At 46.9% G+C, this 17,362-nt stretch overlaps 1 protein-coding gene across 2 annotated transcripts in view; it reads right to left on the bottom strand.

The window, feature by feature from the left end:
* LOC125949258 (phosphofurin acidic cluster sorting protein 2) overlaps positions 1–17,362 on the bottom strand; it is a 37,022-nt gene that overhangs the window by 7,690 nt on the left and 11,970 nt on the right. For both annotated transcript variants that reach the window (XM_049676141.1, XM_049676142.1), the window contains exon 2: positions 1–425. This exon is cut by the window's left edge and continues 416 nt beyond it. In XM_049676141.1, coding sequence (XP_049532098.1) covers positions 1–425 — 425 coding nt within the window. The remainder of the gene's footprint in view (positions 426–17,362) is intronic.

Below are 17,362 nucleotides of genomic sequence, written 5' to 3'. Positions count from 1 at the left end.
GAATTACACCTTCCGCCAGCGTCTTGTAGCCCAGGATCGTGCGCGTTTTGTATTTCTTACGCCGCTGCAACAATATCAGCAATCGATTGCCCTCGCGCTTGATAAAGTGTGGATACTGCAGACTGAAGTGAAGATCCAGTTCCGTTTCCAGTAGTGGCGGCGAGTTCAGCTGACCGGCTGCACCACCACCGGTAGGACCGCCACCACCACCACCACCTGCGGTAGCTCCGCCGATTGTGGAAGCTCCGCCACCGCCCATTGCGGCGGTACTGCTGAATGCCGAGGTGAGCGACTGGGGCACCGGAATCTCGTGGGACCGTAACGTTCGCTTCGAGCTTTGCATTCGTACCGCGAGCGACAGTGACGTCAGATCCGCCGGTAACGGTGTCAGCAGCGACAGGCGTGTAATTTTCAGCGAACATAATCTACCGGGAAAGGAATAGAATGAAGAAAAGAAAGAAACCGTATAATTTCATCACGAATCGATCAAACGCATCACTATCTGTTAGTTACTGTCTACTCTGACGTCGGGCAAGGGTTAGAATTCATGTAAATTATTACCATCTTAAATGGCTTCCAGCAATTAGAGACGGGGGGCTTCTTCGCAGTAAGAAGTTCATATTCAAAAATAGATCCAAACTCCCGGGCCTCGGAGAACAATGGGATTCCGGGCTGGACCCGTAGTGGGAAGGGAGTTTATCAAACTTTTTTTCCTTCCACCCGGCCCAGCAACAGCAACTGCCCTTTTACATTCGTTCGTCACGTAAATTTGACATGACAGACAGGGCGAGTTGGTGGTGGGCCCAATAGCAACGCGTCCAATCAACAGAATGGATCTCAATTTGATGCATAAATTATGACCAATGAGCCAACGACACGAGGATAGAGAGAATCCGATTGTCACCGAAACGGTCGGCCCGACGGTGTGCACGCAATGCCACATATGAGGCGGGAAATTATGATCCTTATCGTCACCGTATCTCGTTAGAGACATTCGTGATAACCTATGCTTAAGCTAGGGTTCGTTCTTTTTCCGGCTGTTGTTGTTGTTGTTGTTAGCTCCACGGCAGTGACAACTTTAGATAAAATACGGAAGATAATTGCTAATTGCTTCTGGTGCGATATATGAGCCGTAGGATCTATGGCACATTCAATCCACCGGAGACGGAATTCTACTTAATCAACAATAATACTTAATCAAACGCCTGAGACATCTTGGCTCGCCTTAATCAAAGAAGTGCAAATTGAAAAGGTTTATCGATCGGTTGCAACGCAAGCAAGCATTATGCTACCAAATTCTGAACCTAGGGCAACATTCCACCGAAAACCACCACCCGTTGACATCGTTAATTATGATAATGCACACCCAGCAGCTCGCTGTGTCTGGCACATGCGGCAGAAACGTGACTTGTACCCGCGCGGACCGAGGAATATATCGAGTTGAAAAGGTCACGCGACACGGCCGGACTACTGGCCCCCTTTTATCTAAGCATATCTCTGGTGACATTTTCTTTTCATTTCTTCCGGGCACACCTTTCGCACACACGTGTTACGCGTTAGGCGGCGGTTTTTCGGGACAGAAGATGAACTGCAAAAAGGTAAACCAAAGCGCACGTCTGCAGCACCACCAACACCACCCTCCTGTGTCGCTGCACACTGTCGAGCGACGATCGACAAAACGACGCAAAGCACGTTCTGTCCACGACGGGACCGAGATGGTCTTTATTCGAAGACCCAGACTGAAGGTGGAACGTGCCAATGACAACGATTGGTTGTTCTGGGTTCGCATAAGTTGGGTTCCGATAGATTAGACCTCTTTTTCTTCTTCTTCGATTCTCATACAAAATATTAAATTGATGTAGAAGGACAAAAATGTCAAGTTAACAAGAAATACACCGCGAATGTACGCTGGACTAAAGAATGCAGTTTGTGTTGCGAACGATTGTCACGGAAGACCATGGAGGAGCTTCCAGCTCCAAGGGATGGTCTCAGGGTTAGTAAAAGGGAGCGACGGTGTGCGTTGAGTGCGCCTCGTTACTCTTGCGATATGTTGACGCAGTTCTACAAACATGGAAAAAAGGCATGTTTCAAAAGGTGCTCCTACTGCTGCTGCTGCTGCTGCTTATTTCCTAAAGAGCATCTTCTCGTTTCCCTGGACCAAAGTAAATATCATTATAACCGTTGTGTCTCGTTAAAGACGTTCAATATGTCTTAAGAAACATCATGCTTACGCGTCATCTCTTCCAAACATACACACACACACGGTCACAGTTATTGATCAAACAGAACGACACTCCCCGTTGTCGTGATCGTGCATCGTTACGGGTCGCATAACGAAACACTAACATGCACATGCTCCTGCAAACCACAAGCAACAACAGGCCACGGAGACAGGCAACCAGCCCCCCCTCCTTTTTACTACAAGACCGACCAACGAACCAACAACCAAAGGAGTGGCAGCAGTGCACGTTCTTCGCGAAACCACCCACCAGCTGAACTTGTTTGGCATTTTGGTATCCGCCAAAAACCACGCCAGCTTTCGCCGGCCGCCCTCCCCCCGGCTTCGCACTAGAGAGTAGTGTGTTGCAGAGTGGCAAATGGCGCGTGCAATCAGCGTCACTGTCGACTATTTTCCCCCTTTCCTTGATCCCGCGAGCTACCGATTAGAATGTCAACTACACGCGCGCGCGCGCTCGCACACACACACACATACACACATTTGCTCTCCAAATTAGTGGCCAAACGAAAGGGGGCACGTGACACCCCAAAAAACATACTAGTAGCTATCTGAGTTTGGAATTGATTTTGCAACCGTCAGGAATGCCGCGGCGAACCCTTTTTGGGAGACCGGTAAAGTGATGTGTTGCGCCACAAAATGTTGCCAAAGCAATTGTCCGCCGGTGAAATTAATTGTCGTCGTTCGTCGTCGGGCGATGAGCAACGAGCCGCGCCCGCGAGCGCGTCGCGAGGGTGCGCTGCTGCTGCTGCTCGTGTCACGAGTTAGTTTGTTAAATTTAATTCAGATTTTATTTTTAACACCGTGTTGTGTTTATTTTGAAAAAAGCCTGGCCCACCAACACCTACCACTTTAATGCTAAGAACAGAAAGGACGACAGTGACGGACAAATCTAGCAGATTGACGAGCACCATTGCAATTTTTTGTAATGTGTGCGGTCAATTAGGTTTATTGTTTTTATTTTTTTATAGCAGATTAATTTTTTTATAGAATTTAACAATCGTTATCTTCTAGTTTTTTAAGCATACGGCTATTTTTTTATTTGCTGTGGATCAATAAGCTCAATCTTGGTTTAAATTGATTTCCAATTCGAAATTCTGTTCCTCACGAAAGCATATTTCCCGAACTTTTACTCGTAAACACTCTTAGATGTTCTATTGCTAAGAGACAATTGATTTCTTATCAAAAAACCGTTAGTTCGATCTAGAACACAACTTTTAGAATGCAAGAGTTGGTACTCGGATTGATTGACATGCAACAAGTGCCATTGAACAAGCCCTGTCCTAATGAATATCCAACAGCTCTACATTCTAACCTTGATCCATAATGCTCCTAATCTGAAAATCAAGTTATGATGTACTCAGACTGCTGGATCATCTGATCGTTTAATATTTAGCATTTATTCGACTCGAAATTGGTCATAGGTTCATCTTTCACTAAAGCATGTCGTTTTTTATCGAAAATACGTGCATGTTTAACATGATGGATGTATGAAAAAATTCGGTCTGGACAGACAATGCAATATTCGTGGATGAACCCACTAATGATCAGTTGATCCACCGACAAACAAAATCTTGGATTAAACGATCATCTATGCGAGACTCTTACGATCGTTCAATAGTTGCTTAACATGGTCAGTCTCGCTAACAGTCATTTTCTGTGGATTTCTGTTCGGTTCCATCTGCGGCAAATTGAAAGCGTAACTCAGTTGCACCCAACAGAATCGTTTAAATGGCGTACATGCAATTCGCGCACTCAAATCGGCCAAAAATGTCAACAGTATTGCATTACATCTGTAACGCCTCTTTGTTTTGCATCCAACAACGGGCAATCACATAAGCGCGCAAATGGAGCACACGATGATCACCAACATAATACCCACAGCACACCCCGCAGAGAGAACAGATGCAGCATCCCATTTACGTCCACCGGAAACAACGGATGGGTGCTGCTGGGACAATATGGAAACAGCTTGTCGGTATCAAATTTCATTCGTCCACGAAACTCGGTGCGCCTCAATGTTAGCTGGCATTCCACAACACAACACTCCCCGGCGGGTTTTTTGGGCGGATTCGCGAAGGCGGCGATGGCGAAAGGGGTTTCCGCTCATTGGGCCACTGACACCCAATAGCCCCCTGTGAGGGGCGGCGGGATGCACAGCATTGCAATGCGCGGAGAAGGTCGCCTTCCGTTACACGGCATTTGTGGAGCGGGCGGTGAAGGCCCGGGGTTCATCTCCGACACCTAAAATACACTCGGCACAAGACGACGGTTCCGCATGTCGCACACCGACCGGGCAGGCGGCAGCAGAGGTCGGAGCTCTAGTCTTCCCCCTCGGTTCGGGGGTTTATTTTTATCGTTCAATGTCTTCTTCAACGACGGCCACTAACTGCCACTGACTTTTCGGGTCGTGCGGACCACCCCATCCTCTCCCCCATCATTTCACCTGACATTTGGGGCTCATTTCATGGTGACCACCAAAAAGGGGAGGATGAAATGAAGAGATGGTACCGAAGATGCATGCAGCCAGCAGCAGCCACCTTAACCTGTCAGCTGTTGAGACAGACCTTGAGCCGCCCCCAGGGCGGGGAGGAGAACCACCTTGAGAGCGGTGGAACCGAATGAAAAATGATGCGAAACCATCATCTGCTCGCTCGGGGTGGGTGCCCTCTAACCACCATCCCCTCTCCCCCTTTGTGATCTTCGTCGACGAGTGCGCGAGCGTTCGCACACACTCGCGTGTTTCTTGACACAAATAAAAATGCTATTTTTATTGTCGTGTTAATTAGCTTACTTCCCTGGTACGCGCGCTGCTTTTGCGAAGCGAAACGAGCAATTTTTCACCCCATAAAAAATGTAAATAACAATCATCAAGCGTAGAGCAGGGGAGAGGAAAAAGAAAGGGGGGAGAGGGGGAAAAACCGAACGAGCACACCGCAGATACGCCCTTCTTAGGTGTTCTCCGGTGTTTTTGCTAATCGACTAATAGGGTCCCCGTTCGCTTCATGATCGAATCGATTCCCTCGATCCGCCCATGTTTATACCGAATTGGCGATGGTTGTACTAACTAGCCTCCTGCTGTTGCTGCTAGTGCTGCTGCATGCTACTCGCGTAAACACACACTCGGTTCACCACGCATCGCAGCTGCTTCTTTTATCGCTTTTATGATCGCTGCACGTTTATGGTTAATATGTTGCTGATTAAAATTTGCATGTCGTTGCTTACCGTGTGGCGGCCGCCGTTACCAACAAGTGCCGCGGTAATACACCCTTATTAACGCCCTTCTCTTTTATCGAATCGCTTAAGATCGTTTTTTTATTGTTGTCTTGTTACTTTTTTTGCGCGTCAAATGTTTAAGGTGGTTCGCAATGCGTTTTTGCGCAATACGGCATGGCGAGTGGGTGACGAACTGACACGGCGTCTGTCCGCTTTGCCCATAATGCGATGCTAATAGGATGACTATTTTGATTAATTGATTGATCGATTGATTGATAGCAATTAATGCGTCCGTGCAGCACACACCATCATCTCGCAGGCTCGTTCCCTTTTTCGGTTCGTTCAAGGCCTCGCCAATCAAGGCAACTTACACATTGCATTTTCGGAAGTGCGTTGTCAGGGAACAAGGCAAATAAATATACCTGTTTTATGCGTCGTCTCTTCGGGACTCCTCGTTCATCGCATAGCAATCAGTAATTGCACGTGGATTAAATATTAATTAGCCATAGGGAGACTCACGGAGGAATGGTATCTACGCGGCAACATTTGCATCAAAATATTCATACTCGATGGAATTTGTGAGACCCCGGGATAATAATTATTAGAGAAATGTACAACTAAATACCATTAAAACAAGATAAGGTACTGTTCATAATATTGTCTATAACTTTTTTTTTCTCGATTTGAAAATACTTAGTTTTGTGCCTAAAAATTGAATTTTGTGGGGAAATTACTTTCATTTGACCCACCTTCTTTCATTTGAAAAAAAAAAGACGGATGCAAAAAGTTACAGTTTGTTGGTTTAAGTTTATGGTGAACATGTTATCACACACAAAAAAAATGTTGACACAATGATCACACAATTGAAAATTAATGGATTTTGTTGAGCCAAAAAATCGAAAAAACTAAGAGCTGTACACCTAATAGATGTTTTCTTTTAATTTGCAAACGTGCGTTAATAATATTGGACCATCGCTTATGATGGAAAACGACACAAGGCGCACAACGATCCTTCATAGTTTTATGATCAAATTTCTCTTCGAAAAACAGAGATCCGTCACTATTGGCCTCAGCTCTGATAATATGGACGCTAGAGCAATGCATTATCATAATTTGGACACGTGAAAACAGAAACTTCAACTCATTCTGCAATGCATAAGTATTGCGCATAATGCAATGCATAAGTATTGCGCATAATGCAATGCACGAATCCTTTCGCGGTGACTCATCGCATCCTTCTGTAGAACAATTGCAACAGGGAAAAATAAAACAAACAATTTTCAAAGTTATCTCTTCCTTTTTGCCAAACCGTACCGTATCCTTCACCCTAGAGAGAGACCCTAGATAGTTAATTGCAATTAACTTTTGCTCCGTGGAGCCCCAAAGCATAAATTTCGATAAGCAGCGAGTTCTTCGCGAGAATTCCGCATGCAGCGCATAGAGCAGCAGCCCATGCAACGACACAAAGGTCACACGGCGGAAGAACAATGGTCAAGATAAGGGAAGCAAAATTTACTACCGCTCGCAGAAGGGCCCGTTAGAGATTCGGCTACTAACGAGGGCGCCAGCCAGTGGCGGTGGAAAATCATTTATTCATCCTTCCCCAATCGGGAAGGAAGGAAGTTTGTGCCGTGCCCTTCGAGCGTCTCCAAGTCATGCAACTCTTTATTCTTCCTATCTTCCGCTTCCACTACAGAGGAGTGACATTCAAATTATCCCCGACGGAAACACCTGGCTGCTACTTCTTCAAATACGCGAACACAGCAGAAGAAGATGAACTATAGTGCGCTGGTTCTCTGTTGGAGAACCCACCCAGCGACAGTAGCGCACTTCCTCTGCTACAATAACATCCTCGGTAGGGTCTTGGCCGCGAGTCAGCACCGGAAAAAGCAGCGGGAGCTGACTGCGCCGTTGGACACTCCAAGGTTCTCCCCGCACAATCCATCCCAAAAAATGAAGCGTAGCAACGAGAGTGTCACGGTTACCACACCGCTTGATTGGACTGCTGCTGGTTCCCCCCAGAATCCTCCTGTCAGAACACCAAAACCGAAACATCGCGCAACGCAGACAAGATTCGTCAATTTATCATTCGCGTCTCCATTTATTCATCTTGCCCTTAAATCGAGCGCTGCGTAGCAATCATCACCACAGTCCAGCATTCCAACCGCGAGACACACGGAGCGGACTGACTGGCGGTGGAGGGTGGGTGATCAGGGCCTGTGTTGGCCGCTCCGACGACGGTGTTGCTAGCGGCTCGTGGCGGAACTGTTTATGCGCTCATTCATCATTCTATTTCACGGCTTTCCGAGCCGCACTCCGCACGCTGCACTCCATCGTACTGTCCCCCCATCAGCAGCATGAGAAGGCCATCCCGAACCAGGCAGCCTGATCCCGGGACGGGGAGATTCGGGGCAAAACCGAAGGTCATTGTGCGCTCGAGAGCCCCCTTTGACGCTCGGAGAGAAACTAGGGCAGAATAGATTACAGAGCACCCCCACCCCCACTCACCTACTCCCACTACCACCCCGGGGGCCGTTCACAGCTAATCATTCAATCTCAATCACAACCACAGCCGCGTGATGAGCCGCGCTCCACTGACTCCCTCCCTCCACACTCCTTCCACACCTGACCTTCGGCTCTGGTTTGCGGTAGGATATGGTTCACGGACTGTAACGCTTGCGGCCGTCGTTGTTGTCGTCGACGACGCAGAGCAGAGATCAGAGGAGAGCATTATGCTTTGCGATGATGAATGTTGCGCGCCGATGGCGAATCTTGAGTTTTGCTTCCACGAAAACAACAACAGTACGTTGCATAACTCGCCGAACGAACTCAAGATGAATGTATAGGTAGCCAGCTCCTGCGTGCGTGCGTGCGTGTCCGCTGGTTGTTATGCATCTCGCATGGCGAGGAGTGAGTTCAATCGAGCATCGGACAGAGTTAATGTATTATTATCCACCAACCCGTGCAGAGCATCCTTCTCTTTGCCATAGTCCGCCGATGCCAGTGAAAGCCATTGCCAGCAGGGAAGAGCAAGAGATGAAGAGTGCGAAAAAGAGAGACAGAGTGAGCCTATTATACTCACCGATTACCCTCAAAAGCTCACGATGATGCGCAACACTTTCGTTGATAACACAATGCTGCTACGTAAGACCGAAAGGAAGCTTCTCCCCTTGTGATATCAACCTCTCCTACGAGTGAGTAAATCGATTACAGCACCGTTACCGTGTGCAGGGTGGAGGGCGACCGGAAAGGTGTAGGTAGTAGGTTCCGCGGACCGGAAGATGCCCAACATAAACGGCAACATGCCACCACAGAGCACACACACAGCAATAGCAGCAGCAGCAGCAGCAGCCGTCGGTGCATCATCGCATAAAATGAAAGCTGCTCCACAATCGGGCGCACGGGGCAGCTGGCAAATGAAAAATGAAAAGTGAAAAGTTTCGTCTGGTTGGTACCACCAAGTAATACCACGATTCATGTGCCGGCGTCGCCGCATGTGTGTGTGTGATTGGTCGTTTTCGATTGGAAATTTGCCGCCAAACCGCCGGTTTATCACGCTATCCCTCTATCCCCAACCAACGCACTGCTGCTCACCCATGCACGGTCTGGTCTCTCAGCAAATGCCACGGAAAACTCGCTGATCACGGGGGAGGCAGGCCACCCGGTAATCGAAAAGTGTGGGAAGAATCGGAAACACATTTTCTGAATGCCCGGTGGAAACACTTAATCGAATGCACCACCGGTTCCCACCTCTCTCTTTCTCTTTCTCTCTCAAAGCGAGACCGAAACACGTCCGCAAAGATACCCGGATCCCGGGTACGTGACGGGACCCCATGCCAAATCTCACCCAAAAGATCATCAATCCACCCCGTGCACCACATGTTTCACCCTCGATGCACTTCTTGTCGACATGAGGAGCAACACCCAATGGAGCATTGGAGGACGGCCAGCACCATGCACTCGCCGTGTCGTGCCATGCCGTGCCGTTAGCCGTCGTTCGATCGTTTGGCAAGGTGGGAACGACGTTTGCTTATCGACCTCCTCAGCGACATGATTAATCGATTCTTGGCCGTGAATCCAATTGGCCTGTGTCTTCTCCCTTGTCTACATCGTGTGTGTGTCCGTGTGTGTATTCCACATGGCACGATCTAGGCAAGGCCGGAAGGCTTATTCATTTTTTTCTATTTCGTAAACTAAACTTTTTGCCCATATGATTGGCCTTAACATTTGCAAATCTAAAGCCAGAAGCGGATAAGAGAGCATTGCTCGCGACAGATATATTCAAATCGAATGAAATATAGTTGCTGTTAAAGCTACGCGTAATCTTAGGCATAGGATCGTTATTATTGTAGTATTATCTCCGCAGTAGTGGAACAAGAAAGTCTCGATGTCTGATTTGTCGTAGATTTGATGTAAATTTTTACGCGGGTCAATTACCCTGCGGCGTCTATCTCTCCTGTTAATAATTTAATGACAACTTTTGGGTCCCTTTGCGGCAACGACAAAGCTTCTGATGTCCTAACAATAAACACAAACGGTGAGTTTTGTATAATTACTTGATAGAAGATAGGACACGATGCGAGAAAAAGAGCTCAAAGCAACTCTAATAAATTTACGATGGACTGCTTCAAACTTGCTGTTCCATAATACAGTGTTGAGGTTACATAAAACACAATTGGCGTCCAGAACACATAGGACAAACGAGCCGTAGAGAGCTTTAAAACATCATCACTAAACTCTTTGGACACCCAAACTTAAATATAAAACCTAAGATTCGTAGCACCTCGTGAACGGTTTGCACTGTTTGAAAATTACTACGGATATGTGACTGCATAACACTTATCATTATGTTGTTCCCAAGCACCCAGAACACTGCTTGAGGAGGCTCAGCGCCATAAAATACCATGAAAGCGATCTTAAATGTACACAAAGCGTTCGGCGAGCGTTTGGTTACAAATCATTAGCTCCCACGCAGTATCAAAGGCGTCCTAAGAGTGATCAATTTAAACGCGCCATCGTCACACATTATTATCGATCGCGCAAAACCATCACCGCATCAACATCATCATCATCACCATCATGGTCGTCGATTTGACGACTCATTGACGCTTCGTGTCACATGCGATTAGGCCTAAGTGAACCAATTCGCGCACATCGCACGCGCTCAACCGGCGTCGTCATTCATAGCCACACACACACACACACACCGGGGCCAGGGCTGCTGCTGGTCCGAAAACCTGTCCTCCATCAAAACACCATCGCCTCTCTTGTGCTGTTGTGGTGTCTCGCTTCTCGCTTTGATGGCTTTGACGCAGTTGGAAGCGATGGGATTGTGCGTTAGATACTGGATATGTAGGGAGGAAGCGAAAAGGGAAGGAGGGGTTTGTTTGTTGATTTAGGAATTCGACCACACGAACCCGTAACCGGCCGACCGGCTGAATGATCTCTTCCATCGTGCTGACCCCGTCTGTGCTGAGGCCTATCAAAACATACCAAAGCACACGCGCATACCCAACATTGGAGTGTGCTGGGAGCGACGACGCCCCACTAGCGGCGGCCACCGCCTGACGCGTAGAAATGTGGCAAAAAAAACCCCAAAAGGCAAACGTCGGGTTCCAACAAACGGGCACAACAAACCCCAAGGGTCACAGAAGCAGCAGCAGCAGCAAGGAATCCGAGGAGTTGGCGGCAGTCACACGCACAGAACCGGGAGTGGTGCACAAGTGGCGCGTTTCCGTCATCGTTCGTCATCGTAGTGACGACCTTGCCCTCGCCCTCGACAGGAAGGAATGGGCGCCATCACATCATTCAGTTTTCACTTTCATTCGACGCCGTCCTTCCACTCATCACCATCAGCATATAAACTCGCGAGTCTACCATCGTCTGATGAGTTCATCAACTTATAGCGATCCCCGCGCACAGCCAGAATTTGATCATTTGCCAGCATTGATCAATTTCGCCGCGGCGTTGTCCACGTTCCGTTAGTTGTTTGCTTATTTATTTATTTATTTTGTAATAATTAATGTTTGGAATAATTATTATTTGTATTGTGATTATTGCTTTTGCATGTTATCCTGATACAGTTTGTAATTAGTCAAGTTATCCTTTTCTACCCCAATTATGACTATTGGTGTGCTCTCAATGGGACCTACATATAACTAATGCAGAACAGAATAGTCAGCAATTTGGAGATAAAGAATAAAGGTTTTGACATTTTTCTCAACCCTAATAAACCGATTCATACACTTCACATAACTGATCACATTATGTAGCGTTCGTGCAAAGAGTAAAAAGAGAGCAATCCATTTACTTCGAAGCTAGTCATGTTGCATGTTTCGATTCGTCATGAGGGGAAACAATAAATTGATACCAATGTTATTTCAATAAAAACAAAACCTTGGAGCTCCTTGTTGTTGACTCCATATCTGTGACAGACTAGTATTATCTTCATTTTGCTTGATGAAAGATTGCTTGCCACAATTGGCGACTTAAAGTGTGTTAGTCCGAATGTAACGACGGTTAAACGACATTCAGTAAATAGTTTAATAACTCTTTTGATTGAAATTGATCACTCTTTTGATCACTCTTTTGAAAATATGTTCGATCACACAAATAATACAATACAGATAAATGATTATGCTTATGTTTAGCATTTAAACAAAAATCCAGAAAACTATTCCACAAGTTTTCACAACATCTTCAGTGATCAGCAAAGAACAATAAATATATTCTAGCCATTCTTTAATTTAAATATCGTTAATTTACTAGCTGAGAATAAATAAAGCCGCGTACCGGAATGAATTGTACATCCATACTGTGCCATAGCCCTCCCCCAGGGAAAACGAGACGAATTTAAACACCGGCCCTGAACCTCGAACCGGCAACAAAACGGCACGGCATGGGCGTGCAAGAGTGCAACTAGGATCTGCAGAAACACAGCGACTACCGTCCGTGGGTGGCTGGCTGGATGGATGGATGGATGGATGGGAAGCAGTGGTTGGTTGGAGTGAAATTTCCGCTGCATTTATGAATTGTAATCAACCACCAGCACCAGACTTGGGTAGTTTCACTGACCCAAGCGCACCTCTCGACTCGACCCACTGCTCAACTGGTACTCTCCCGGCGCAAGTGCAGCTCTTCATCATACGCAACCTACCTCCTACGCAAACCACATCTACTGCGCCCTCCCAACAAACCAACAGATTGATTCCCAACCCAAACCAAATCCATCAACAACGCCCATTCGTCGTTGGCTTAAAGGCCCCCAACCTATTGCTAGGCAATTGCTAGGCACCTGCCAACAGCAGCAGCAGCAGCAACAGCAACAACAACAACACAACGAGAAACAGAGCAAATCGTTATAAATCACCAACCGGCCAGACTACGGCCAGGCCAGGCCAGGCCAGCTCGAGGTTGAAACGGGACGCTTCAGTTCAGTTAACGAGTAGTTCCGCCGCGCGCCAAGCCAGGGCGGTGGTCTGGAGTCTGGTGATCATAAACTTTCACTAGCACTAGCACTGTATGCCGGTTACGATCAGCAGCAGCAGCAGCAGGAGAGTTCACCATCGGAACACATTGCACATCGCGTGGAGCAGCTGCAGCTCTCGGATTAATCCCAGAAACCTACACGGCGATCGGTCCCCCACCTCCAAGGACGTCGGTTACAGAGGATTAGTTTTTAGTAAGTAAAATCATCGAGATAAAAATAGGCAATCTTATCGATCGCTGCGCTTAACGTAACGGTTGCCTCAAGGAATGATTCATCAAAAGCCCACGCCGTGGCGTGTGTGTTGTGCATTGTGACGTGTGGTGCAGCAACGAGGTGCGCGACTGACGGTGACAAACGACAAACTCCTACACCACTTCCATCTTACACGATGATGATGACTAACGTGAAATGTACGTTCATTTTCAGACACGTAAATCCCAACCCCTCAACCCAATTCCCCCACCGAGAGACCAATGTCTTTGTCACAGTATCACCCCCATCCCCGTCTGTATCATCTTTATATGTCTACCCCTCGCCCCATCCAACGCCATCAAAAGATGATTCGTCGCGCTCGGTGGCGCAGTAGCCCTTGTCGGTGGGGCAGAGGGGGGCCATAAACGCAGAACGCTAAGAGAATCGTTCGACCATTGGCCGGGATGGTTCACACACACACACATGAGCGCTCTCCCATTCCAAGCTCTTGCTACCACCGATTAATGGGGAATTTCGCCGAGATGCCGACTTGGTGATAGATGACGGCGAATTTTGTGTGATTCTATTTTCGTGGCCAATTTTTCGTGAAAATCAAAAACTCATCGCTCGATCGCTCCGGCGTGCAAATGCAAAAGGTTACGCGCCACGCGAAACGTTCGCGGCTCGCGCTCGCTTCTCACGCGTGAGAATGTATCGTGGCAACAAGAGGTTTTTTTTTTTTTGTGGAATAAGCACTCGTCGTTACGTGTTGCGAATGTTACGCTAAAAAGTGCTAAGAAGAACAAGATGTTTCGCTAACAGTTTCTTTTGATGCCCTTTAACATTGCTTTTGAATGTATTTTCAAATATTTATATGCCTTGACAGAAGAAATGAAAGTATGTCGCTTTTCAAGCATAAAAGAATGAAATTAGCATCAGTTAGAAGAAAGTGCACGGTATTGGGTGGCACTAGAAAAATGATTGACCTTTAAGAAACCGATTGAAAGTATCAGCTATTGAGAGCAATTTATCATTTTGAATCTCGTTTAACCCGTTTGGCTCATTGGTCCAATGAAAAGAGGATTTTGATTCCCATCAAACAATAATGGCCCACGACAACGCTTTATAGTCTGGCGGTTCTTTAATTGAGGATTATCATGAATCGTCTAAATGAAATCTATCACTACACCCGTTACAGTTCACCAAAACTGCTTCGTTCTAACTTTCACCACTTTTTATCGATAAAACAAAGTTTTGCTACGTGACCAATACGTGACAAACTTGGTAGAAGTAAGTACTGAAATTAAATAATCTCCAGGCTATCCGTCTTTTCTTGTTTAAAGTCAATCGATCAATCAGAACAATCACAATTATATCATCAGAAACTTGCTAAAAATGTGTAACCAACCAGGAGCTATCGTCTGCCCTACCGATCAAATCATCTGCATTTTGCGTAAACAACGCAAGAACTAAATTGCGGTTTTGGGTATTAAAATCTTTGTGCTACATAAAGAATCAATTTCACCGAATAAACAAACACTTTAAAGCCTTGCTGATCTGACGTAAAAATGAAAGCATTATCTGCGATCGAATGAATTACATTCCTAAAACTAAGCGTGTACTATGCAGATTTAAAAGAGGTAAAATGTCAAAATTTTAAGAAAAAGGATAGCTTGAATTTTTTTTAGTAATTATTGCAATTATTTATGTTATGGATTCTACATTAGAGCAGGGGATTCTAATGCACAATCCATTACATAAATAATTACAACACAGCGCGACTAAGAGCTTTAAATCTCGAATAACATGGTTGTAACTCCATGCCGGCATACATGCGCCATCGTTGTGGAACATCAACACAAATCACTTCCAAGCGATAACCGGATGGCCCTAGAACGGTTCGGTTCTATCACGCACCCGGCTGCTCCTCCATGTCAACACAGCAGTTACGTGATACTGTTGCAACGGGAATTGCATCAGACGCAAAACAGTGAGATTCACGCTTCCATTCTATAGCCCTACGCGCTGCCGTTCGCGTCTCTTATCGCGTCTTTCAATTCAAGCGTCTCGCCAAGTCCACGAGAACCAAGCGTTAGGCCAGTAGTAGTAGTAGTAGTAGTACTAGTAGTAGAAACCTGGCGTCACGGAGGGTGAAAGAGTAAACTGTTAGGAAACTGCATAATCTGTGCAAGTCACGGCAAACAACTGGAATGAACTTGGAGGCGCGAAAACAGTACCGTGGAAAGGCTGCGATGAAAGGTAAGCATACACACAGACACACAGACACACACAAGAGACTCGAGAGCGTCGGAAGTGAGCCCTGGCTGGGTGGGTGGTAGGGTGTTGGGCTAGGTGGCGCAACCACGAAACAGGAAGTACTGAATTGAAGTGGCAAGTCAGCTGGCAGCGGGAATGAAAGAAAGAAAAACACCTAAAAAAACGCTCCCGCAACGGTACACTGCATAACGTACATACATAAACACCCCCTTCGGTCGGTGCCCGTAGGTGTATGCCCGTATGTGTGTGCCCGGAGTACAACGATCGGATCGGATCGTGGAATGTCGATGCTGTGGAGGCGAAATGACCGGAAGCTGCCGGTGCCGTAAAGCTGACGAGCGATAGGTAATGACAATGGGTTCACCTCTCTTCATCGAGATTAGAAATGGGGCCACCTGTCATCGCTGCAAACCGGACATGTTGAATGGCAGAACCCTCTCCTCGGTAAAACAACTCTATCGCCGCCAGAGCTCCAGACCGTGGCTTCATACAGTTTCGTTCATTGAACCAGGGTCGGAAAATGCTATAAAATGCTTCGATTGCCTCATTACTTATGCAGTTTCAATGACCAAATATAGACAGGCCACCGATGATTGAACGTTAGCGACTAACCCCCCTTACCGGACACAACACATCAATCAATAGCGGTCAGTAATCGTTGCTAGAACCACCTTGGAAGTGATGACTAAAATTGTCATTTAGTTCAAGTCACCTCCCCTCTGATTAATTCCAAGCAATGCTACTGAAAGTTGTTTTCGTCAAATTCTAACCATCTCTAACAGATAGGCTGCAGCACTTTTACTACTTTTCGTCAGCAGCTGGTAGACCAATAACGCTTCCAATACGCTTCTGCATTGCCTCACGCCGCTTCGAACATTCCGAGACCCGTCACTAGCAGAGAGCGACCAGGCACCAGAAACAAACAAGAAGCTGTGTAATGCCGCCAAAGTGGTTTGTCTCCAAAAAGGAATTCCAGGAGCACCTCTCGCAAAAGCGAATATGGTGCCGGTGGTGGTGTGTCGTTACATATAAAAGTTGTTTTTCGCAAAACATGTGCCGGTCTCGATGTGGGTGGACTGCGTGTGCACAAATGTGACAAATAAGCCACAGACACAGACAATTGGTGGTACTGCATGTACACTGACTGGTGGTCCGATGAACGTTGGACACATTTCCACCGGTGGTTACCCCGTCGGGCGGGAAAACGTCGCCATGACGCGAAAATCGATAAACACTTGTGCTGGACTGTCCCGGTAGGTAGTAGCAAGAGGCCTGTGCATTCGGGAGTCGGTGTGGTAATGACAAAGCCACATTCCAGCCACGAATTGAAATATTAATACATCTTTCTTCCGCGTCGTAACCATAAACCGCGTGAGGAGGCCAATGTAACACACCGGCCGGCCGTCCCCGTCCGAGTGTCCGAGCCTCCTCGAAATACTCGGTCTCTCTCGTTCTTTCTTTCACTCCGCCCCACTGGTTCTTGTCGTTACGAACCTTGTGCTGGAACTTCAGCTACAGCAAACTTCTAGGAGGTCCAATAACGTGTACTACGTCGGTAGCCCTGCACTGCGCCACACCGAGAACGCTACATATTTATAGCGTTGTTGTTTTGTGGCAAAAACACACACAACCGAGACCGAGACCGAGGCATCCGGTGGTCCCCCCTCCGGTTGACAAACCTACGCGCGACACAACCCCTCGAGAACTCGAAAAAACATCAACATCTTGAACGCTCGGTCGATTCGATAAATTGTGCCCGCACATGGTTCTATGCCGTGGCGCTGTGCTGGACACGCGCGATGACTCACTCGCGATGAGTAGATGTTTTGCATGTGTGTTTTGCACAAATTTGGATACCCAAAGTATCCACTTTCTGCTGTGGAACCCTTGCGCCCTTCTGTCTGATTCTGTCTTTCATCTACCGCACAGCGATATTGGATTCCTAAGTATGT

This window comes from Anopheles darlingi, chromosome 2 (genome assembly GCF_943734745.1).
Source record: "Anopheles darlingi chromosome 2, idAnoDarlMG_H_01, whole genome shotgun sequence".
NCBI classification, from domain to species: Eukaryota; Metazoa; Arthropoda; class Insecta; order Diptera; family Culicidae; genus Anopheles; species Anopheles darlingi.
This window is presented reverse-complemented; position numbering and strand designations above follow the sequence as displayed.